General features: G+C 47.0%; 1 protein-coding gene across 1 annotated transcript; it reads left to right on the top strand.

Moving 5' to 3' along the window:
• Window positions 1–1,220: 1,220 nt before the first annotated feature.
• USF3 (upstream transcription factor family member 3) lies at window positions 1,221–19,350 on the top strand. The gene is made up of 7 exons (XM_066599329.1): window positions 1,221–1,356; window positions 5,253–5,367; window positions 6,784–6,856; window positions 7,151–7,179; window positions 8,030–8,112; window positions 11,372–11,468; window positions 11,571–19,350. Exons 3-7 carry the CDS (start codon window positions 6,810–6,812, stop codon window positions 17,846–17,848), a joined length of 6,534 nt encoding a protein of 2,177 aa, XP_066455426.1. The 5' UTR covers window positions 1,221–1,356; window positions 5,253–5,367; window positions 6,784–6,809; the 3' UTR covers window positions 17,849–19,350.
• The last annotated feature ends 6,053 nt before the right edge of the window (window positions 19,351–25,403 follow it).

Raw genomic sequence — 25,403 nt, 5'->3', positions numbered from 1 at the left:
GAATCGCAGCATGTTCTATTCTGTGCGGAAAATCGCGGTACAGCTTCCATTGTAGTCAATGGAAGCCATTCGCACCGCAATACTTCCGTAGTGGGCACTGCAGAAGGATCGCGGGAATCCGCATCACAGCCCTGCGCCAAGCGTGTCATGCACTGCACTTCGTATGTGCGCCAGCTCGCAGGGCGAGACTCTCGCGGTGGATCTGGAGAGGTGAGTATCGGGTCTCTGGGGGGGGGTGCGGGGCCTTATTCCCCTGCGATATTTCGCAGTCGGAATCCGAGCCGGCCGTGGGCACGAGGCCTTAAATACACTTTTTGTTCTCAAATGTCTCAAAAGAAACAGAAAACTACAAAATTTTATTCAAAAGAAAGACTTTATAGTGAAAAACGTAAATATGTTTTTTAATGTAAGGATAGACACGTATAGAAACGTAAGGCTATCTATATGCTTGAATGGCCCGTCCGCGCTGTCACATGGTCATCCGTGAAACGCACACCTTGTTACCATGGATAATGTATGGGAACGGGTGGCGGTATGTTTTTGTATATGCTTAAAGTATACGTTTTTAGTGATCAAGGGGAAAAAAAGCATCAAACCACAAAGTTTTATTAGGAAAAAGCGTTTCCGTATGATTTTCATGTACCAAACGGATGAAAAGAAGCAAAACGTATACAGTTTAAAAAATTTAAATGTATGTTTAAAGGGCAGGTCCTAAGAAAACCGTATAGCGATGCGTACGTCTCATCCGCGGTCCCGAAGCTCGCGGGGCACAAACACTGCAAATACACCACAAAGTGCGAATAGCATATTTAGGTTTATTGGTCATTTGGCGGTGTGTGACTGTTGAGAGCTGTATTCTAAGTGCAGCAATCACAAAGCTCTTCTGCTGCCGCAGACTACACGTTGCTGTCAGTGCATGCTGGGAGTTGTAGTATCATAAAGGCTGCAGCTCCACAGGTCGCTTTCCACCATGTGCAGCTGTTACTGGCCCTTTAATAGTAACCCCGCCCCATTAATCCTATTGGCCGCTTAGACTGTCAATCAAAAACCAGCAAACCAAAACACTTCCTCGATAGTGCAACCTTTAGAACCATCCATCTTTCCCGTCGCCGTAATCTCCCCGCCTCCCGACTTCAGTCTCTACGGACATTGGTCCAGATGAATGTCCATCATAAGAACTGCGTGTCTATTGGCTGTCAGCCGCAGTCACAGGGCGGCGATTGGCCACGGTGCTCGCAGTGCTCGGGAGCTCGGTGTTGGGTTCGGGTTTGGTTGGCTGGCGGGGTCGCTTCGGGGTCTGGAGGCCCCACCGGGGACCGGCCCGGGGGGTGAGGACGAGCGGTGGGAGGTGCTGAGGTAAGAATGCCGTCCTCCGGGGAGAAGACGGGAAACGACCGGTGCGGACGGAGCTCTACTTGGGGGTCTGTGGAGATGAAGGGGGATTCATAGTCATGTGATAGTGGGACCCCCAAATGTTACTGAGCAGAGAGGAGACCCCACTGCAGAGTTATGGTTACTGCACGGGGAGGGGGAATATCACACGGGGTTATTGTCAGCATTGTTATTACACAGGTACATGGTGGGAGGGGATAGCACAGGGTGGGGGTAATACACAGGTACATGGTGGGAGGGGATAGCACAGGGTGGGGGTAATACACAGGTACATGGTGGGAGGGGATAGCACAGGGTGGGGGTAATACACAGGTACATGGTGGGAGGGGACAGCACAGGGTGGGGGTATTACCCAGGTATAGGGGGGTTAATACACCTGTGGGAGGGGACAGCACAGGTATGGAGAGATTGTACAGGGGGTTATTCAGGTGTAGGCTATGAGGAGATGTGGTTTTTTTGGGGGGAGGGGGGGATTGTTCACAGGTACATGTGATATTACAGGGGTGGTGGTATTATTACACAGGTATAAGGTAATTACAGGGCTATTATTGCCCGGGTATAGGGTGTAAAGAGATATCACCGGGCTGTTATTATTAGACAGGTATAGGGTATGAGGAGATGTGAAAAGGGTTATTATTACATAGGTATGGGATATGAAGTGATATGACAGGGCTGTTATTACCCAGGTATAGGGTATGAGGTGTTATCACACAGGTGTTATCATTATTATTACACAGTTATAAGGAATGAGGAGGGATCCCATGGATGTTATAATAGTTATTATTACAGAGGAATAGGGTATGAGGTGTTATCACACAGGTGTTATCATTATTTACACAGTTATAAGGGATGAGGAGGGATCCCATGGAGGTTATTATTACAGAGGAATAGGGTATGAGGTGTTATCATCCCTTTTATTGCATAGATATAGGATATGAGGTGATATCACAGAGGTGTTAGTATTATCTTCCTTATTACACATGTATGGGATATCGCAGGAGTGTTACTACACCTGTAGGGTAGAAGGTGATATCATTTTTACCCAGGTATAGGTTATGAGGTGTTATCACGCAGGTGTTCTTATCACTATTACACAGATATAGGGGGTGAGAAGAGATCACATAGGTGGTGTTATTACACAGGTATAGGGTATGAGGTGTTATCATCACTATTACATAAATATAGCGTATGAGGTGATATCACATGGGTTTTAGTATTATCCTTACTACATATGTATAGCATATCACAGGAGTGTTATCAGCATTATTACACAAGTATAGGGTATGATCTGGCGGTCTTATTAGGGTCTGTCCACTTCAGTGTTAGAGCTTTGTTCAGAAGCGGTCGCTGAATTCCATTAGCCCGATAAGTCTTTAATTCCAGTCGATAGTAAAATATGCGGCGCAGGATTAAAACTCGTGCAGCGTAGCCGGAGCAGGTTGGTCCCTGGCTGCTAGTCGAGGACCCGGAGGAGAAGGCAGAAGTGGTTTTTAACTGCTTCTCCCTTCTCTCTTGAGGCTGCAGAGCGCTCAGTGAGCATTATGTAGTGAAGAGAGAAAGCAGAGGTGCTGCTTCTGATATTTGTCCCAGCGATCATGTGACTGCCGGGTGCCCCCTGCCAAGGCAGTGCTGCAGGGTCTTAGCAAACCATATCAGCTCTGTTAGTGACTGCTGTCACTGCGGGGTCTATCTTCCCTGTAACTGGGGCTCCTTCGAATATCTGCTATTGTATCTGTTGTATATCTTAATTGTCAATATGCATGTAACAACCTTACCCTGCATTCAAGGAAACATTTAAATAAAAACCTATTTAAAAAAAAAACAAAAACAAACTGTGAATGACCCCCAGAGGTTTTATATGGTGTCCTGAGGGACGTGGATGTAAAAAAAATACTGAAATAAAAGTATAAAAAAAGAAAAGAACCCAACGCCAATCCGAGCCTATACCAATTACAGATCCGAATGTGCAAAACCAAATAAGGAACCCGCTCCTGGGCTTTATTTTAGATTAAATATATTACTTTTAAAAATAGCTATAAAAAAGATTTAAAAAAACCACTTTTTATTTTAGCTTTTTATCCATAATAAAGCAGAAAAAAATTCAGTGGAAAAAAAAAATCTATAAAAACAGCCCTATGTGTCACAGTAAAAAAAAAACACAGCAAAAATAATTTTTGGTAGCTGAAGTAAAAAAAAAAAAAAAAAAAAAAAAAAATTAAATAAAATTGGGTAAAACCACTACATGGGTAAAATCTAGAGATGAGCGAACGTACTCTTTTCGGGTGTTTTTGCACTCGAGCACCGCTTTTTTTTCGAGTAACTTGACTACTCGGGCGAAAAGATTCGGGGGGTGCCGGGGGTGAGCGGGGGGTTGCAGAGGGGAGGGGGGGGGGGGACGGGAGCTTTTCGCCCGAGTAGTCAGTTATTCGAAAAAAGCGGTGCTCGAGTGCAAAATCACCCTAAGGCCGCCTGCAGACGAGCGGAAATCCCGCCGCGGGATTTCCGCCGCTGAAAGTCTGCATAGGAGTGCATTACAATACGCACTCCTATGCAGACGGCCGCGGTTTGGCCGCGCGAAATCTCGCGCGGCAAACAAACCGCGGCATGTTCTAATTTTCTGCGGGGCACGCACTCACCTGGCCGCCGGCTCCGGTCTGCGCATGCGCCGGCTGCGCGGCAGCCGGCACACCAAAGAGCCGGGGCCGCCAGGCGCGGGTGAGTACGCGCTCGCCCCTGCAGGCTCTGGGGTCGGATCGCGCGGCGAGATTTCTCGCTGCCGGATCCGACCCGCTCGTCTGCAGGCGGCCTAAATGAGTAAGTTCGCTCATCTCTAGTAAAATCCCTAAAGTGTCTGGTCCTTAAGGGGTTAACAAGAGGATGAAATGCTGCGCTATTTCATCCTGTAAAACGCCAGAAGCCGAGCAGACCCCAATCTAGGCAGTGGGGTCTGTTTGGTTCCATCATGACGCCTCCGTCCGGCCAGTGGGTTCTGTTTCCTCCTCCCATAACGCAGCCCGTGTGAACTCACCCTTATTGTTAGTTGTGGGATATGGGTTGATATGAGAAGAGTGCTGATATGTTACTACTTATTTATAACACGCTTGTCATATGACCTCATATGCTACCCGTGTAATAATACTCATTTTACTGTCAGTACACAGGTGTAGGGGGGCCAGAGTGGTAAAAAATAGTAATCCTGCCCTGACGTAAAATATGTGGTGATTTGCTGGGTATTATTACTCTAGTGTATACGATGTATATGGTTGGCGCTATATAGTATTCTGCAGTTTAGCATTTAAATTCCGCTGCGGCCGTCTTCATATCTGCGCCGGGTAGAGTCTCAGTTGCAGACATGACGCAGAACCGCAAAATATGCTGAGATATTCCATCTGGTGAAATACTGGAGGGGGCGTCCTAATCTGGACGGCTCTATTATTTGGTGAATGGGCTCCATCCGGCTCGGTTTGGCTCTGGCAGTTGTTCGTTCCCTGGGATGGAGCTGGAGAACAGAATCCGTAAGCTCTGGTGTCACCCGGCCGGCTGTGTGTTGGGCTGCACTGATTACATATATACCCTGCAGTGACCACTCAGAAGGAAACGTAAGGAAACTTTGTTTTCCATCTTTGTTTTTTGTACTTCCGTGTGACCTTCGACCTCTGCTGTAATACAGTAGGTAATGTACATGCTGGAACATGATTGGTCAGACTTACTTCGTCCGTCCTGAACTTCATATTCCAGGGATCCAACAATAAAATCCTTCTATTCTGACGTAAGAAATCCCTAGATTGGGGACGGGTAACGGTATAGGTTATTACTTGGCGGCCTCTCCGCTTGCTGACGTGTCAATTCTTTCCTCTTAGTGCCCAGTAGAATGAGGGATGAGAAGACTTGTCTGCCACAAGAACCAGGAGGTAACGGACATGAGGGCGGTGAAGTCAGAGTGAGCGTGAGATACGTCCAGGCCTAACATTGGAGGTGAGGATATATTGTGATAAAAGTATTGGTTTCCAGTGTATATGTAGGATGGTACACAATCAAGCAGTCACCTTGTAAGTACATTACTTTCGGTGATCCTGAGTTACATCCTGTATTATACTCCAGAGCTGCACTCACTATTCTGCTGGTGGAGTCACTGTGTACATACATTACAATACTTATCCTGTACTGATCCTGAGTTACATCCTGTATTATACACCAGAGCTGCACTCACTGTTCTGCTGGTGGAGTCACTGTGTACATACATTACTGATCCTGAGTTACATTCTGTATTATACTCCAGAGCTGCACTCACTATTCTGCTGGTGGAGTCACTGTGTACATACATTACTGATCCGGAGTTGCATCCTGTATTATACTCCAGAGCTGCACTCACTATTCTGCTGGTGGAGTCACTGTGTACATACATTACTTATTCTGTACTGATCCTGAGTTACATCCTGTATTATACTCCAGAGCTGCTCTCACTATTCTGCTGGTGGAGTTACTGTATACTTACATTACTTATCCTGTACTGGTCCTAAGATGCAGACTGTTATAGAATGGAGCTTTACTCACTATTTTGCAGCTTCAGAGCTGAAATCTCCCAGAGGTCTGTGTAATTTCCATTCTGGGAGCTGTCCTACACAACCTGTACAGTTCAGCTCTCTGCATTATAAGCTTTTGGGATGTCTTAGAACAACCTTGTTGACAGTTTTCAGTGACAGCCAGCAGAATCATGAAAGTAGTCGTTAGCAGATAATTACTATGCTGACGCCCCGTAATGGCGTGAAGCTGCCAAGAAAAAGCTTCCTTTTTAAAAAAAAAAAAAAAAAAATCCCTTCACTTAGGTTATTCTGGATAAGCAGGAGGCAATGTTCTGGACCACAGGATTCTGAATTAAAGGAATTTGTAGTTTTTATTTGGATTTCTGCTCTTCCATTACTATTAAAGGGGTTATCCAGACCTGGATATTGATGATGTATGCTTAACGTAATGCATCAATATCAGATTGCTGAGGATATGATTTCTGGTACTGCTGCCACCTCTTCATTGTTTACCAGGCACAGTGCCATTCGTTTCATAGTGGCTGTGCACAGTATTGCAGCTCAATCAAATTCATTTGAATGGAATGGAGCTGCAGAGAGGCCATGTGACCAATGATGTCACAGGCCCAAGTAAACCTCGCAGCCCTCTCCAGAGTGCCATGGCCTCTTCGAACAGCTGATCGGTGGAGTGCCAGTAGCCGGACTCTGACCCTTTCTCATATTGATGACCCATCTTATGGAGAGGCCCTTAATATCAAAGTCCCGGAGAAGCCCTCTAATGTTCAATTGGGTTTCATATGGTTCTTTTTATGGTCTTGTTCATGATAATTCTGTTATTCATGTCCTCCATATTCCTCTCGCCCCGCAGTGACCAGTCAGTCCTTGAATGTAAGCATGCCGGAGATGACTCAGAATGCAAGTCCTAACAAAACCAAGCACAGGTAAGGGTGCCTCACAGTGGACTGGACCGGTATTGCAGGGAAAGTGGTGACTGTCCAAGACTTCAGTGTTATCCAGTGCCTGCAATGAAGTCCGTTTTTTTAGTACAGTGGTCTACTTGTGGGACCCCAGCTGTAAAACTACAACTCCCATCATGCCTGGGTAGGATTCTGGATTTAAGAAATTGTAGTCCCTCATAGAGGGATTTGTTCTGGTTATTGTATATCAAACTCACTCTACCTGTTGTGATATTATACAATGAGTGACTTATTTATATTTTTTGTTTCCTGCGCTAGGAAGAAAAACCGAGAGAGTCACAATGAGGGTAAGAAAGAGAGCGAGAGACGCTTTGTTTTGTACTTAACGGGTTTCCACCCCCGACATATGTTGTGCCAATAGTAGTAAACAGTTTGGCATCTTTCCATTTTGTTGCAGCAGTAGCCAGTTTTACCAACTTGGCAAGAAGTAGTGCAGCCATATTGGTTATTCCCCGGGAATCTGCTTCCAGTTGAGATATCGCTTTATTGATGTAGCATGCTGACAGAATAGCAGCCATCCCTATCTGAGAGCGTGAACGGTGATGACCGGTGTGGCTGCACCTCCTCTTCACCACTTCTGCCAGAATGGCCACTGCTGCAAAACCCTGAGAGGCCAGAAAGTGATCTCTTGGTTTTAGATTTTAAGGTCTAGAGTACATATGTACCTTTCTACGATCATGGAGTTTTTAGGTCCAAACTTCTTTTAAAGGGGACTTGTCATCAATTGTAAGCACCATAGACAAAGCTTTATATTGCTCATAGTTTAGATTATGTGGCGTTCGGAGAGCCTCTCTTCATGCTTGCCCAGACCCCAATTCCTGCAGTGTCCCCCAGTGACTGTTCGTGGTGCTTGTAGTTCATGATGGGTTCCTTTTAAATATCTTTATTGGGATCGGAGTTTAGATTTTATGACAAACCTCCTGCGTGGACATAGTGTTCGATGATAAAATGTTAGCTGCCTACAGTCGCCACTAGGGGGAGCTAATTGCAAGCTGTAATCTATATTTTCTCTTATTGCCTCTTCCCTTTCCGCTGGTTGCTATAAAGCCACACTGGCTCTTTTGTCTGTCGCTGGTATTAGCTGGAATATCTCTTCCTTGACAAAAAAAGGTAATTTTTATTTTTTTTTCATTTTAGTGGAAAGACATAGGAAGAAGAAAATAAACTCTGGGATTAATCGGATCGGGGATCTCATCCCATGCTCTCCAGCACTGAAGCAGGTAATCTGTCGGAATGTTTTGAAGGATTACAATTAGAAATGAGCAAGCATACTTCCTAAGGAAAACTACTCGATCGAGTATTGTCCTTAGCGAGTGCCTGCCCGCTCAGAAGAAAAGGTTCGGCTGCCGGCGTGGGTGACAGGGGAGTTGCGGCAGTGAGCAGGGGGGAGCGGGGGGGAGAGAGGGAAAGAGAGAGATGTCCCTGCCCGCCGCCGGCAGCCGAACCTTTTCTTCCGAGCAGGCAGGTACTCGCTACGGGCAATGCTCGATCGAGTAATTGCCCTTAGCGAGTATACTCGCTCATCTCTAATTACAATGCAGCTGCTGATGGTTATATCTATATCTACTGACAGCAGCTCCTCTGTCTGAGGTGTTAGCAATCGGTTTTGGTAATCCCCTCACCACTGATGAGCTGTTATTACCAGGTCACGCTACCAGCATATCTATGGTTTCCATGCAGCATCTGTAGTATTACACACTATCCATTGTAGTCCCATGGGCAGCCAGGTAATAGATGGCCATGATGCGTCCTAAAGGAAGAACAGTGACTGGCCAGTAGAGAGTTGTGAAGTGGAGAGCCCCTGGCTAAGGAAGGTGTGGATTTTGGAGGCTTAGTAGATCTGTGACAAGCTTCTTGCAGCAACTTGATTAACACTGTCCCACATATGGTACCTTTACAGCCAATGGATGACATGGGCTCAGGAGCTGGCTTGGATCGTCACATGTACGACGTTCAGAGGGATGAAGCTCGCTCTGTGACTTCACCGAACTACTGCCATGAAATAGTAGAGGGCCAATGGGTTACTGCAGCAGTCAGAAGGCTAACCGTGGCTTTTACCATAAGATCATATAGATAAGATTGCAGGTTCTAGTCCCCTACATTTAATTGAATCTAAAAAGAAGTCCATAGGTTTGGTATCGCTGCATCTGTAATGACCCGTACTAAATTCAACAAACTTTGTATCCCGCACGTGAAGCAATTTAAAAAAATGGCCCAAAATGGCACCAATAAAAGCTACAGATCATCATGCAAGAAACAAGCCCTTACATAGACTTGACCATGGAGAAATGACTTTTTTCATGGATCTTTGAAAGCCGAGATGCAAAAAAGTAATTTTTCGAAAAAGGGGTTTTCATGGTTTAAAAAAAGAAATAAATAAACGTTTGATCATTGTAATCAGACAAACCCTCAGGGGAAAAAATGTGATCATGTCACTTACTGCTGTGTGTAAGGTAAAAAAAAAAGGCAGAATTGATAATCTTTCACCTTGCCCAATACATTATATGTACCCCAAAATTGGACTAATACAAACTACAGCTCGCCACAAAAAGAACAAGCCCTCATACGGCCATGTTGACTGAAAAATGAAAAGATTATGGCGCTTGAAAAGTGTAGATGAAAATCCTCCAAAATATTGTCCCTAAGAGCTTATTCACAGGAGCGTATATTGGCTGTTGTTTTCACAGCTGGCCAATATACGCTACAATCTAAGCGGTCTTCCTCCTTCCCTCCCCCTCGCCGGCTCTCTGCATCTCTCCTCCCCTCTGTCTGTTTGCAGCTACGCTCCCGCCCCTTGTCCGCAGCCAGCAATGGGAGGTGGTGGGTTGGGGTAGAGCTTGGCTCCACCCCTTCCCATTGCAAATAGCCGGAGGGGGAGAGAGATGCAGAGAGCCGGCGAGGGAAGGGGGAAGACGGCTCAGATGGTAGCGTATATTGGCCAGCGCTGAAAACGGCGGCCGATATATGCTCCTGTAAATAAGCCTTAGTCTGAAACTTGCCCACATCCTTAGGCATTGGTCACATGGGCGTTTTTTCCCGCTATTTGCGGATCGAATGACGGATGCGCATCCGCAAATTGCGTGACTGGGGCCAACGAGCTAGCAGCGTTTTCGGTGAAACGGCCCCGATCAAAGGAGCGCTGCCCGCTCTCCTCTGCCAAAGCTGTGGCAGAGGAGAATGATGTTCGCCCATTGAATTCAATGGAGCCAGCAATACAGCCAGCAATACAGCCAGCTCCATTGAAAGCAATGGGCTGCCGGCGAGGGCGGGATGAATTTTCGGGAAGGGCTTATAAATATAAGCCCTTCCCTGAAAACCATCCTAAAATGTATAAAAAAAAAAAAAAAAAAAGTATACTCACCTTTTTCTTGCAGCCGGAGATCAGCCACGTCCGGCCGGCAGTTCTCCTGAACTGCTCTGTGTAGTATTCAGCAGGCTGGGATTTAAAATCCCCGCCTTCTGAATGGGCTGCCTCTGATTGGTCACAGCCCTCACCAATCAGAGGCAGCTCTCACTCACCCATTCATGAATGGGTGAGTGCTGCCTCTGATTGGCTGAGTGCAGGTACCAATCAGAGGCAGCTCTCAGCTATCATTCAATAGCTGAGAGCTGCCTCTGATTGGCTAAGCGCAGGGACCAATCAGAGGAAGCACTTACTCACCCATTCATGAATGGGTGAGTGAGAGCTGCCTCTGATTGGTCGCAGCCTATTCAGCAGGCGGGGATTTTAAATCCCCGAATGCTGAATACTACACAGAGCAGTTCAGAAGAACTGCCGGACGGACACTGCTGAACTCCGGCTGCAGGGAAAAGGTGAGTATCCTTTTTTTAAGCCCTTCCCGAAAATTCATTCCGTGCTTGCCGGCAGCCAATTGCTTTCAATGGAGCCAGTTCTATTGCCGGCTCCATTGAATTCAATGGGCGAACATCGTTCTCTGCCACAGCTGTTACAGCTGTGGCAGAGGAGAAGGATCTTTAGTATATGTTCTCAATGGGGTCGGCGCTGCTGCCGCCGGCCCCATTGAGCGCATATATAGAACACAACGAATCGCAGATAGGCGCGTTCTGCGATTCGTCGTGTCCTATAATTTATCGCACATCCGCATAAAAAGCAGACATGTGACCGATCCCATTGCGAAGCATTGGGTCTATATAGCCGCGGATCGCATGCACAAGTCGCACGAAAAAACGCCGTCTGACCGAGGCCTTAAGGTGTTAAAGGGTTTTTCTGGGATTTGACATTGATGTATAAGGCCCACTAGGGCCTCCCCAGATGAGCTCTCTTGCATCAGTCTCACAGCTCTTCTACTGCAGTAATAGGCACTGTTACACCCATGTGAACATCTTGTGCAACTACCTTTTTTCTTCTGATTGGTTCACCCTACAGGTTATACATTGATGCTCTGTGCTAAGATTAGAACGTCAATGTAAATTTCTGGAAGACTCTTTTAATAAGGGTTTCCTTTTTATCTTTCTCAGAGCAAAAACCTGATTCTTGAGCAGGCTTTCAAGTACATCACAGAGCTTAAACGGCAGAACGACGAGCTTCTACTAAATGGAGGGAATGAAGAGCAAGGTGAGATTGATAACTCTTACTAATACTGTGGGGGCATCTCACAAAACCATTCTTTATGGGTTATTAATAAATGACTCCCTCAAATTTTGCATTGTTTTTCAGCAAGCGAAATCAAAAAACTCAGAAGAGAGTTGGCCGAGATCCAGAAAGAAAATGCTCGTTACATAGAATTATTGAAGAGCAATGATATCTGCTTATACGATGACCCGACGCTAAATTGGAAAGGAAATGCAAGGAACTCAAAGGCTTCACTGATTGCTCCTGTTGACCAAGCTCCGAAACTTCCCCTCTGCCTAAATGGTAACCAGCTGAGCTCTTCTAACCAGGGCACCACTGTGCACGGCATAACCTTCAACATGGGCCATAACCTCCAGAAGCAAACAGCCAACGTTGTCCCAGTGCAAAGAACGTGCAACCTTGTGACACCTATCACCATTGCCGGTGTTTACCCTTTGGACAAAACGTGGCAGCAGAGTTCAACATCATCAACCGTTGCAGGTCAAGTTGAATCAACAAGTCTTCCTGTGACTATAGCACAGAGCACAGCAAACCTCGTCTTGTCCAAGAGCAAAGAAGCTGGAGATCCCCCGACCAGTTCTGCAGCTCCATTCCCTCTAGGGACTAGTACAGTGGGTCCAATCACTTGTTCTCCGATGACTGCACAAGAAGGAAATGGTGTAGAATGTGGACAAAATGTAGACACCGTGCCCAAAAGTGTTGTATCTATCAGCAGCAATATTCCATCACCAGTATCAGAAGCCATCGTGCCTGGAATAAGTGTGCAACTGTCTTCAAATATTCATGAGAAGACCTCCGAAGTTTCCAGTTCTGTAGAAACTGGAACGAATATAGAGAAGGAAGTTTCGCCCGCAGTTGATATTGGATCCAGCATGGGGGTCGTCATCCACTCAAGAGAAATAAATCCATCTATAGATGTTCAAGCAGGTTCCAGTGTGTCCATATTGTCGGGTCCTGCTGTGGAAACCAGCTGGTCACTCTCATCTGGATTGCCGGATTTGAAAAGCGTTGGAAGCCTGTCTCGAATCCCGTCAGATGGAAACACTCAAACTACATGGACGACGTTGCAACTTGCTGGAAACACCGTGCAGCCATTGAGTCAGTCATCCTCTGCCGTTATTCCTACACCACTGCCCGAACAGCCATTGGTCTCCAAAGATACCTTGAATAACCGTCCGGTCACAGCTTGCATAAACCTGAACAACGTGGTATCCTCAGAAGTCAAATCTGTGGAACAAGTGATGGTGAAAATGTCCTCTTGTCAACCTGTACAAGTCCAGTCACTCATAACTCAACCACAGCCACAGAGCACAACTGGAATCCTTCCGCTACATCCACCTGTGCAGGTAATTCAGGTAGCACAGCCATTTGGTACTGCAATAAATACATCACCAGCCAATCAGAACATTATATTACTACAACCACCAGCACCTGCGCCTTGTCCACCCGTTCCTAAACCACCGGTAGGGCAGCAGATCGTTATAATCCAAGCAACCCCCAACCAGAGTACGCTTCCTCTTATGACTGCACAACCGACCCCGTCTGTGGTCATGCCCATCAATCCAACAAATCCAGTCGTTTGCCCATCGAACACTGTACAAGGCACAGTAATGCCACAGACATTTGGTGGAAAACACCTTGTTCACATATTGCCCAGACCTACCCCTGTGCAGCCGTCTAGCACTGCACAGCAAGTGCCTGTGTCTACAGCCACACCAAATCAACAGCCACCAACAATTTCTTTGAATGGACAGTTATTTGCACTGCAGCCCATGAACCCTTCAGCTGGATCCTCCAATCAAACCCCTATGCAAATTATCCAGCCAACAACTAGTGAAGATCCTAACACAAATGTAGCTCTCAACACTTTTGGTGCTTTGGCCAACCTTAGTCAGAACATATCTCAGATGGCTGGTCAGAATTGCCTGCAGTTTACTCTTAACCCCCCTGCTCCAGCTACTTTAAGCTCCAACACCATACCTGTAAACTGTGTTTCAGTATCTGGAACCAGCGTGACGTCCACCGTTGCCGATACAGCTTCTGCTTTGCCTGTATCTTCTGTAACGACCAAGCCTTTAATAGTAAAACCTGTAAACACTACATCAGCCGGTGCAAAGGCAAAAAAGACAATCAAGAAACCTACAGCAAAGAAAGGAACTGCTCCAAAAAAGGATTCCTCTCCAACCACAAAACCAGATTCATCTTGTCCCGAACTTGCAAAAACTCAGACCAATAACAAACCTCAGAATGAAAAGGAGAAAGTCAACGTCTTGGCAGCACCTTCATCTGCAGAAGAGAAAGTGCATCCTGCAGAATGTCAGTCCTCTGAAAGTGGAACAAGTCAGAAAACTGCTGAAAGCAGGAATTCTGTCTTGCATGCAAATTCAGAAGGCAATGCAATATCGTCTGAACCAAAGTGTGATCAGCCGATACCAACACACTTCCCCAACCCTACAGCTACTGGCACAGGTCAAAACTTATGTGCACCCCAGAATGAGCAGAGACAATCTTTAGAGCCAGAATGTTTTAAGGGAATCGTAGGCCCCAGCAGTCATCCTGTGAATAGGGACACCCTTCAAAACACTCTAGTTCTAGAGGTTCCTCAAGAGTCAAAAGTCTTAACCGTCGCTGGAACTTCTGACACAGTTGCAGCATCCAGACCTTGCCAAGTAGAAGACTCGACTACGTTGACTGCTGCTGACTTGCTGGAAGCACAGATATTGAGTGATGACCCAAGCGAGAAATCCATCCCTTTAAAAGAAGACTTAAAGGATCTTGACAGTCATGGAACGTTGTTCAGAAAAGTGAGGGCAAAAGAACCTCCTATGTCTGCGGGTGAAACGAGGTCAGAACCTGTTATTCCGAATACTTGTGTTGTACAAGTTGCACAAAATCAGAGTAGTATGTTGGAACAAGATGGTGGTGGCAACTCTTCTTCTGCTACCAATCGACAGACAGATTCACCCTTGTCCAATAGTTCTGCTAGCAGCCGTAATTTTTCAGTGGCCTCTATGTTGCCGGATAACAACAAGGATGACCTCAATGGGGCAGCAATAGGACCACCATTTAATGGGTGTGGATTTTCTGAGCAAAATGACATAGTCGCAGTTGCCGCAAGAGCTATTTTCGACCAAGAAACCCTTTTGAAAGGAAGATCCAGGATCCATGCAGAAGTTGTAGATTCTGTTCCCAGGAATTCCGAAGTGGAGACCTTGCCTGCAGATTGTAGACTTTCTTTCAAGCCACACTCAGCCAAAGAAAACCTTTCTCGACTTCCACCTTCCTCCAATTCCTTCAATGCCCTTGACACCAATATCCACCCTTGTGTCAATCATTTGGTAGAAAAAAGTAATTGTTCGGTTGTAAATTCTACCAGCCTATCTTTACAAATTTCAGCATCTCAATCTCAAAGTGTGACGAGTTTGAGCATCAATAATTTAATACACCCAGGGAGCGTTAACCATTCGGTGAACTGTGCTAATGTGTTGCAGACCTCTGAACACATGTCCGTGCCTCCATCCACCAATCCTTCTGTGTCCTCCAACGCTTTTGAAAACCAGACACAAGTAACGACTGTTCTTTCTGACTACTCGCATGAACAGCTGCATTCGATGAATTCGGCTGTCATGCAGGTATCTCAGGCCACGATGCCCCTCCTAAAACAAACTCAAGATGCCAGAAAAGTGTCAAACAAGCGTTCGGCCCATGAAGACGAGTTACTCTCTGCAGCCAAAAGGCAAAAACATTGTCAAACACCGCTTAGACTTGAACGATTGCAGCCTTCAGACAACGTCACGGAGCAGAATGACGTTTTGGTTAGCCACGTCTCGTCTGACTCTTCATCTGCAGTATCTGCATCTAGTAGTGTACAAAGCCATGGGGAGGGACTTTCCAGTCTGTTCACCTCAAATAATAACTTTGTGAACCCAACTTTAAGGCAACCCGATCTACGCTGCAGTTCACAGCCTTCTATTTCTGAACAGGGTCAGATAGGGAACCAACACTTACAGTCTTTGCAGTCGCATCAACAGCAAGTACCACTTCATAGTAACAACCCATACTTAAAGCAGCAGCAACAAGCTGGTCATTTGCGTGACCATCATCACTTGTATCAGCAGCAGCAACAAGTTCCACATGTGGACCGTTCCATCCGCTCTCAGTCTCATAACATTCAGCAACAGCGAATGATACAGCAGGATGTACAGATGCAGAAGAAACAGAACTCTGTCCAAGGTGCTCAGGCGGCCCGGATGTCTCTACAACAGAAACACCTCACAGAACAAAATCGGCATAAAAGCAGTCAACATCAACAAATACAACAGCAGCAGATCCCTTCTCATTTTGGAAATGCCCAAGCAGAGAAGACGTGCGAGAACAATGCACCTTCTCGGGGTCTCCATGTAACCCACACGCAAGGCCATGTGAGTCAGGATATACTTCATCAACATCAACAGGATATCAGCCGCTCGCAAGGATCCATCGTGTCCACTGATCACTTATCGGGTCACAGCCAAGTCCAAAGACTTATGACCTCAAGGAGTTTAGAGCAGCAGATGGCTTCCCAAGCTAGTGTTGTCTCTCGGCCTCCCAACATGATCTGTGCTCCACATAGACAGGAAAGGAACAGAGTTTCTAGTTACTCTGCTGAGGCTCTTATAGGCAAGAGCCCATCAAACACAGAACAGAGAATTGGAGTATCTGTCCAAGCCTCAAGGGTATCGGAGCAGATTGAAATGCGGAAGTATCTAGACGTGTCCAGAAACAAAGTTATACCAACCCATAACCTTCAGGGTCACATGTCCATTGAGCATGCCATCAATTCAGAGGCTCAGAGACTTCCTGACTGTCAGACCTTTAAGCCAGGAGGTTTAAATCAGCAACAACCACCTTCATTTGATGTCCAGACATCAAGAAACAATGAAGTTGGCACCAATGCCAATATGAGAGGCTTGCAGTCACAAACATATAGGATCAGCCAAAATCCTACTTCAGGAATCGATCGACAAAAGCACCTTCCTTACCAGACGGCCCAAGAAGTGCCCATTCCAAATACCCTTCCGCTTCGAGAAAATGAAAATTCTTGTCATCAGAGCTTTATGCAGAGTTTGTTAACGCCACATCTTGGAGACCAAGTAGGGGTAAGTCAGAGGTCAATATCTAGTCATCAAAGGACGCAATACAACTCCTCCAGCATTGAGTTCAGTTGCCCACCGACTCGTGAACCGCTGCACCTCAGGAGAGACAATGAAGGACAAAACCGGGAAAGCTGTGATTTGGTGATGGGACAGGTGAACACAAGGAACAATTCTTTAAATATTCCCTTCTCTAGTTCTTCATCTTCTGGAGATATCCAGGGCAGGAATACTAGTCCTCACAGTTCCATGCAAAAGTCTAATTCTGTGCGACAGGTTGATGGGCAAGCAAAGAACCAACTAAATATACAGGTTTCCATTAACATGCACGGTGTGGTTCATCCACCCATTCCTCATCATTCCGTTTCCCATGGAAATGGCGATCAGCGGCAAATGGTGCGGCAAGCTAATCCCCCAGTAGCCCAACGTTCTAGACATCCTCTCCAAGATGAACCTGATTCCAAAACGCGTCAGCCTGAAAGAAACAGATCGGGGAACCAAAGGCACAGCAATATGTTTGACTCTACGCTGCCTCATCTCCCTCTAGCTGGCCCCGGCAGCATGATTCTTGGGCGGCAGCAGCCCGTTACAGAAAAGCGAACTGGTATTGTTCGCTTTATGCCTGACACCCCTCAGGTGTCCACAGATAATCCGGCTTCTGACCAACACACCCTTACTCAGAATTTCGGTTTCCCATTCATCCCTGAGGGTACAATGAACCCACCAATTAACGCAAACGCATCTTTCATTCCTCCAGTTACACAGACAACTGCCACACGGACATCTGCTCTGATCCCTGTAGATCCACAGAACACTTTGCCTTCTTTTTACCCTCCATATTCTCCTGCTCACCCCAGTTTGTCCAATGACCTCACCCTACCCTACTTCTCCAACCAGATGTTTCCTAATCCCAGTACAGAAAAGCCGAATAGCAATAGGTTTGGCTCCATATTGTCCCCACCAAGGCCTGTTGGTTTCTCCCAAACCACATTCCCTCTCCTACCGGAAATGCCCCCAATGCACATGGCCAACCCATCGCACCTATCCAACTTCAACCTAACCTCCCTATTTCCAGAAATTGCCACCGCTCTCCCTGCCGATGGCTCAGCGGTGTCGCCCTTACTTTCCATATCCCACCCTTCCTCTTCAGACTCTTCGAAGCAGACGTCAAATCGACCGGCACACAACATAAGCCATATATTGGGTCATGACTCCAGTTCAGCAGTGTAACGTTACTTCTGGATGGGGTCCTGCATTCCTCTCCCTTTTTGTGTCTAGGTGAAGTGGGTCTTATTTTATTTTCTATGTCCTGCAGTTATTTACATGTTGGAAAATTCTTGAATTCTTCCACATCCGTGTGTCTATTGATCGTCTTCCATCCACATACCGCCAGTGCTGTTGCACAGGATATCCTTCACTTCGTCAACATTTTTCTCTTTCGACTACCAGACAAACAACATTTTTTAACCAGAAGGGTCTCTGTTTTGGTCTCTTATCACAACACCCTTTACAGATAGAGTTCTGTTCCGCTGTCTTGTAGCCCTCTGTCGGCTCACGGTCGGTGTGATGAGACCTCCGGGATTTCTCTGTGTTATTGCTTTTACTTGTCATGTTCATTTTTGAATATTTTTGTATAATGTATATTTTGTGTATGCGGTGTGATGTAGCGAATCCCTGGGATATTTTCACCAATTTTTGCACATTTTGCCAGAAGAGCGAGAAAATCTTTATTGTGACTATAAAAATTTATTCGACATTGGAGAATATTTTTTTTTCTGGCATATATATGTAATATATTACTTGTCTGTCGCCGCTCACCATTGTGTATATTTCCGCTATCGGCCTCTTTCTCACCATAATCTTTTTAGTCCCACTGCCTTCCTCTTGTCTAAGAATATCGCAAAAACTTGCGTGATAAGTGGCAAGATATATTACTTGGGTGGGTTGTGGTCTAATATCTGGTTGTATGTGATGTCATCACATTTCTGTGATGTCACAAGCTTTCAGATATGTAAAGAAAAGAGGGTATATGCAAAGGAAGCCGTGCGACCAAGCACTGTGCATTATGAAGCAACTAATTGACACATGGTGATCATGGACGTCATTCGACCGTGAATGCGGGAACATGGCAGCAGTCGCTATGTAGGGAAATCTCCTTATAGGGAATAAAGGGACTGTGTTTTGTAAATTCTCATTTCTGTTATAATTATCCAGACCCACGACTAACGTCTTCGGGTAACTATTTCGGTGCCAGTTGGATTGGGGGGCAGAGCCACCAGACTATGTAAACCCGGCTTTACATGTCACAATGCTTGTAGGGTCCAGCTCTGTCATGGGATGCGGTAACAAATGCGCCCTCCAAAGAAACCCTGAATCTGCTCCAGCCCCTGGCACAACACACTACACTCCTACATTTCATTGTATATATACTGTACATATGTAAATTCCAAGGAGCCCTCTGTGTCTCCACTGTATATGTTGTGTATAGTTCTTTATACTTTTGGAAATTCTAAGAGGATGGTGCCCGTTTAAGTTCCAAACTTTTGTCTTTTTTTCCTGGGGGTGGGGGAGGGGCTCTATATTTGATTTTTCTATTGCTGCTTTGGTACTTGCAGATCTCATGGTACGCTTTGATTTCCAATGATTTCTATTTAATGTAAGACTCTGGTTGTAATAATTCTTTGTAAAGAGCTGAACATATTTTATTAGTAAAATAAAAGTTCTTACGCCTCTCGTGGTCTCTGGCGTTTCCGCCGTGGAGTCTAAAAACTTTTTAATTGTGCCAGAATTCTGGCGGAAATTGTCCTTTACACCGCGCCACTTTATCACAAAGTGCATATGACCCATCTGTTGCGGCAGGTTATACAGGTGGAACGTGGAGCTGCTGCCAGATGACAGAAATGTATGAAGAGGCTTGTACCCCTTAATACGTTTGTCGCTGGTTCATGGGCAAACATTTACTGAAACTGCTCGTCTATCTGTACACTGTATATAATATATATATTTCTTGGTTATTTTTGCAGTGTAAAGTCGGGAGTCCCCGGTGTTCACTTTTAGGGCTCCTTCACATGAGCGTGATTGCGCATGCAAAATCTGCGCATGCTAAACACAGAATAGAACTCATTGATTTGAACGCATTTTGTGCACATACTTCATGCGCGCGCACACACACAAATATAGGACCTCTTCTATCTAACTTGTTTTGCACATGTAAAGTCCATAGAAGTCTATGAGAGGTGTGCAAATGCGCAAGCATGTGACACTGCAAAATTGAAAAAAAAAGGCAGCTGGCGCTTATTAGGCTTTAAAAGCCATTGAACGCTGAGAAAAGGGTATGCAACGCGTGTGGATACTGGCCCTGCGTGCACAAACCTCACTCGTGCAAATATGCTGCCCTGTGATGAGTGTGTGTCCCAAATGCTCAGGTGAAGCTGCCCTAAGGCCGGTTTCACACGGGCACTAACATCAGGCGAGATTTGAATGGGTTCATACGCATGAGCAATGTTTCCCTACATGACACCGCGATGCTATGCGAGAAACACATCCTGCGATCCTCTATGACAGCATCGGCGGGGGATTCCTGTATCCCCACGGGGAATCCCTTCACCCCTGTCACGTTGATTCCCCATGGGGATAAAAGAATCTCCTCCTGTTGCTGTCACAGAGGATGAAGGGATTCCCCGCGGTGAAGCGAGGCTGTTTTCACCCTCGCCCGTGTGAAACTAGGGTAAATTTACACGGGACGTATAAACGTCCAACAGTTTTCTCATGACTTTTCCCTCCTGTGCCTTCATGCAGGAGCTATAGTCCATCACTGCATGGAGGCGGAGGGCGCTGGATATTTCTCCTGCCCACCTTCACTGTGAATAGGCAGAAATGAAGTGAATAGCAACTATTGAGCAATTTCTGGCTCTGGACCGTCGGGTCCTGTGTTTACACGGGATGACTATTCAAACCCATGTGAGAGCATGTTTTTTTGAACAACTCCTACCGGTCCTGTATAAAAAGACCTTAGCTGTATGGTTTCTACATTGTAGCAGCTTCTGGCGGCTCTTATCTCTATGATACAATTGGCCAATGATGGCAAACATGAGGTGATAAAGGCAGCGCTCCTGGGGTGAAAAAATAAATGTCACTTACCTGGTGCGATTGGGGAGTTCGTCATGCCTGAAGTCTCTGTTGGCTTATGAATTAATTGATGGTTTTGGGGTCAAACAGCCCTGTTCACACGAAGATCCAAAGGAGAAGACCATCAATAGGACCCCCATGTTAATTGCAATGCAGGATAACAAGTAAACAAAGCCCAGCGCTCCAGGGAATACAACCATATATATGCAATTAGGAGCACTCCCTTCGCAGGGGGGTCTCGGATGAGAGCACTTCCTAATCCGCAATAGCGGTAATTACAAACATGCTATAAATACATCAGCTGGCTAGACACCGTTATATGCTTGAGAAAGGGGGTTAAGCTATTCCCCGAAACGCGTTGCACTCTTCTATTAGTCTATGTTCATCATTTCTATAATGTGTTTGGACGATTAAGTTCATATATTCTACCAGAATAAACTCTCGAAACCTTATCTTCACTGGATCCGTCTTTGAAACCTTTGAGAATACCGCTGTGGTACCCTGCCACCCAGGATTAGGGGGGTTCTCATCCAAGACCCCGCTGTGAAGTGTGTGAGTGTGCCTTACTCCTGCTATTTGTGTATATATATATATATCACATTCTCTGGAGCGCTAAGTTTTGTTTCTCGATCTAGATCCCTCTTTCTCAAAGGGTGCGAGTAAAAGGATTTGACGACTTCCAGAATCCCTGATTTGGACCTGTTCAGAGATCCCGTACCGTCAATCAGTCCAGTGACAACTTTACGATTCACTGACATCTTGCAGTTTCTGTAAGGGTCAGGCGAGTGGTACTTCCCGAAATCCCTCTCAAAAACCAAAGATGCGTGCCTATTATACTGGCACACTTTCAGCAAAGACATCACTGGAGATCTCCTCGCGGCTACCTCCAGTTGAGACAAGATGTTTGAGTTTCCTCCTCAGGCCCTGATAAAGACGGTACTTACTCAGGCTCCTGAGGCTAGGGAGCTAGTGGAAGAACCGCGCCGCCCTGATCTTGAACATCTCCCACCACTCTGACTTACTGTTACAAAGATCCAGTAATGGTACCTGGCTTTGCAGAAAATCCTCAAAGGACTGTCTTATCTCTACTTCCAGGAGTGATGAATTTAGCCTCCATAAGCCTCTGCCCATCCGGGGGGTCTCTTCAACATTCAGGGAAAACAAAATCAGACAGTGGTCGGAGAATTCCACCTCAACAACAGAAACTGCTGACGAGATGGTTTCTTCTTTTAAATAAAACCTGTCTATTCTAGACCTGCTCTCGCCTCTATAATAGGTGAATCCCTCGTGGCCTGGGGTGTGCCGGATGTGGACATCCACCAGGCGAGCTTAGCTAGCTATGTTATTAAGCGCGACGCTATCATAAGTCAGCTTACCTAGGGAGCCTCCCCTGTCACGGGTCCTCGTGACTGCGTTAAAGTCACCCCCAAAGATCACCTGCTAACTGGTAAAAAGGTACGGCTTGATCCTCATAAAGAGATCCTTGCGGTCCCGCTTGGTTTGGGGACCGTAGATATTGATTAGCCGAAGCTCTTGTCCCTTCATGAGGACATCTAAGATCAGCCACCTCCCTATTTCTAACTCAATAACCTGTCAGCATTCAACCGCTGCCGTAAAAAGTACCGCCACTCCGCTATACGGCTCGGCCGCAAGAGACCAGTAAGATGGACCAGACCTCCATTCCCTCCTTGCCTTATGCACAGCTGCCAAATTTGGCAGCCTGGTCTCTTGCAAAGACAAAATGTCAGCTTCAACGCGGCCGAGATAATCAAAGACCGCAAATCTAGCCATATCAGACTTAAAGCTGGCAACATTAATGGATGCCAGCGTCAACGGAGCGGGTGATGCCATCATTGGTGATCAAGTTAGATGGCTTTCTTCTTCCCACCCCCTTTAACCTCAGGGTCTGAGGATGACCCCTTGCCACGTTTTTTGCTTATTGAAAGGTCCATAGCAAGGGGCTCCTCGACCCTGTCCTTCTTGCCGCCGGGCTCCAGGCCAGCACTCCATTTGGAGGTTACTGAACCCTCGCAAGAGGAAGACTCAGCGCCCCCTGCTGCCCTCACCTTTGTCCTAGGTACCTCACGGTCTGCCTCCTCCGAAGAAGAGGAGAGAGTTTGAAACCTATTGGAGAGCTCGACAGGAGGAGAGTTGGGATTACCTTCCTGCCTTTTGCCTCGTGTAGGAAAAGTTTTCCTTTCCCAGTGCCCTGCTTGCATTTTTTCTTTCGCCACTCCTTGTCATCCTGTCCCCTGGAGCCTCAGCTACATGATTTGCATCCAGAGCAGGGGCCAGCATTGACCCACCTGCCAACTGGGTTTCTACCAGTTCCCTGCTCCTTCTGCACTTTTGTTGTCGCCTCAGCTTGGCAGCTCAAGCAGACTTGTTCCTCCTTGGCTCCATCGCCTCTGCTAGTCCCCTCTCCCGCAGAGGCAACCTCACGGCTCTCCTCTGCTGGGGCAACAACCGCATTGGCAAAAGACCGTGGCCAGCGACTGAATGGGTGACCGAGGGTGACACCTAATCTCTGCACAAGATGCCGCAAGATGACCTACCTCACCAAACAGAGCACACTTGATGACTTTACAGGCGGCACTCAAATGTGTGAGGTCGCCGCACTTGTGGCAGAGCTTCGGCTGCCCCTGGTAGACAGCCAAGATACGATCCCGACCGAGGAAGGCTGCAGATGGTATGTGGGCCACCGAGTTCCCTGAACGCTTTAGTTTCACCATAAATGACCAGGGTCCAGACCAGATGCCATGTTCGTCCCGGTTCTTATTGGGCATGTCTACCACCTCACCATAACGACTTAGCCAAGTCATAATATCATAACAAGAGAGGGACTCGTTACAAGTCAAAACGGTCACTCTCTTGACTCCAGTCTGGCTGGTTACGACTTGTGCCAGACGGGCTCGTCCTTTATCAACTCGTAGTTCCCCCAAAAGAGGTCAAGGCCCTCTGGGTGAACAAAGCTGATGTCGAACTCAGACGTGCTGTAAGGATGGATCAGGGCATAGATGTCATTCGCCCTGAACCCCATTTTCAGCAGAAGCTCTACCACCTTAGTCCTTGAGGGGCATGCGTCATCGCCTCTCCACTGAAGACGGGCCACATTCCTACAGCCAATGTCCTGCCCAGTTGTTGGCAGGGACCAGACGGTCTCCCCCCTTTGTTCTTGGAAGGCACCAAGACCATGTCTCTCCACCCAGAGAGACAAATCCACAACTCTGCCCCATACATCCATCGAGCTCTCCCCCCTCCTCAAGGCCTCCAGGAGGCACCATCCCCAGAGCCCAAAGACAAGGAGGACGCACCCCCCCCCTCTCTCCAGCAGCGACACTGGCATAACTTCTACCAGATGTTGACGCTGCTGGAGGGGTGACTGGATCCTGGCCCATCCCCTATTACCTGAAGCCCCACCCACCTGTACAGCTGATAGCATACCTCGCATGGGATTGGGGACATCCGGAGTTCCCGGTGCCTCCGCGGGAGCAGGGGCAGTGGTAGCACTAGCAATTGTATCTCTCACACCTCTCACACATATCTTCCCTTTTGCTGGACCAAGACCTGCTTCACCGTTGTTTTTAATGTTGCCCTTTCCAGATGGTAAGTCCAGGCAGCCTCCAGCTGGCTGAGGCTGAAGACCGGCACTGACAGAATCAGCCCTAAGTCCCATATCATTCTTTGTGGGAGCTGTCTCTGCAGCCCTAGCTCCGCCCAGTTTCCCAGCCATTCTGGGACTTGCAGTTGTTTTTACCTGCTGATTTGTTCTTACGGTACCGTCATGATGGGTGAGAGGATCAGCAGACTTGGCCACCACCCACTGCGCCCCCTCTACACCTGACAGGCGTTTTAGGGACACAGGAGGGACAGCCAAGCCGCCACTGGCAGGACCTGATGCCGGACTGCCCCCCCCCCCCTCCCACTGGGGGGCAACCATCAGTGCCAGCGCCTCTGGATTGGCCGCGACCCCTCATTCCATCTTTCCCACGGACCTTCTCTGCCTCCTTATCACCTCCATTCCCACTACTGGAACAAGGAGGAATGGAGTTTTGGGCCGCATTAAACCTCTCTTCTGCACCGGACCCACTGCAGAGCCCAGGACTAGGGGTACACCAGGCTAGCACCCCGATCTGACTTTGCAGCCGGACCGGAGCGCTTGGTGACGTACACAATCCTCTCTTGTATGGTGTTTTTTGTCATCTTTTTTTTCTGTTTCTTTTTGCCTACAGATGTTCCTTTAGGCATGTTGTCACCAAAGTACATGTTATGCATCCTTTCTGGGGACTCCTGCAGCATAATTTGTTGCATTATTAGGGCCCCCTCACCACTGCTGCTGTCATCATCTCCACCCTCAGCACTGGAATCCTCCGATTTGGGGGGCAGGCTAACCTGTTCGGCGGGAATGCTGCTCCCTGCAGTTCCCCTCTGCTGTGGGGACAGCTGCTCCCCTGAACATACCGCCATCCCGTCCGGCGCATCCTCCGACTTCTCTGAGCTGCTGTCACTGCTCACGTGCGCCATTCTGGAGAATCGCTCGTCATTTAGAAGTTTTTCTTTAAATGGGCCGCTGGCTTGCAGTATCCTGTATCTCTCCTCTTTGTAGAAGTCCACAGCTTCCTTGCAGGATTTAACTTTCTCCACTGCAGTGATCTTT

The sequence above is a fragment of the Eleutherodactylus coqui genome, chromosome 4 (assembly GCF_035609145.1).
Source record: "Eleutherodactylus coqui strain aEleCoq1 chromosome 4, aEleCoq1.hap1, whole genome shotgun sequence".
Lineage (NCBI taxonomy): Eukaryota > Metazoa > Chordata > Amphibia > Anura > Eleutherodactylidae > Eleutherodactylus > Eleutherodactylus coqui.
The sequence above is the reverse complement of the archived record's forward strand: the minus strand, read 5'-3'. Positions and strand labels throughout refer to the sequence as shown.

Bases quoted from the DNA above. Each gene is read 5' to 3' on its own strand.
- USF3 (XM_066599329.1), top strand. From the start codon at position 6,810: ATGCCGGAGATGACTCAGAATGCAAGTCCTAACAAAACCAAGCACAG. The intron at 6,857-7,150 runs GTAAGGGTGCCT...TTCCTGCGCTAG, and splicing joins CCTAACAAAACCAAGCACAG to GAAGAAAAACCGAGAGAGTC. The intron at 11,469-11,570 runs GTGAGATTGATA...ATTGTTTTTCAG, and splicing joins TGGAGGGAATGAAGAGCAAG to CAAGCGAAATCAAAAAACTC.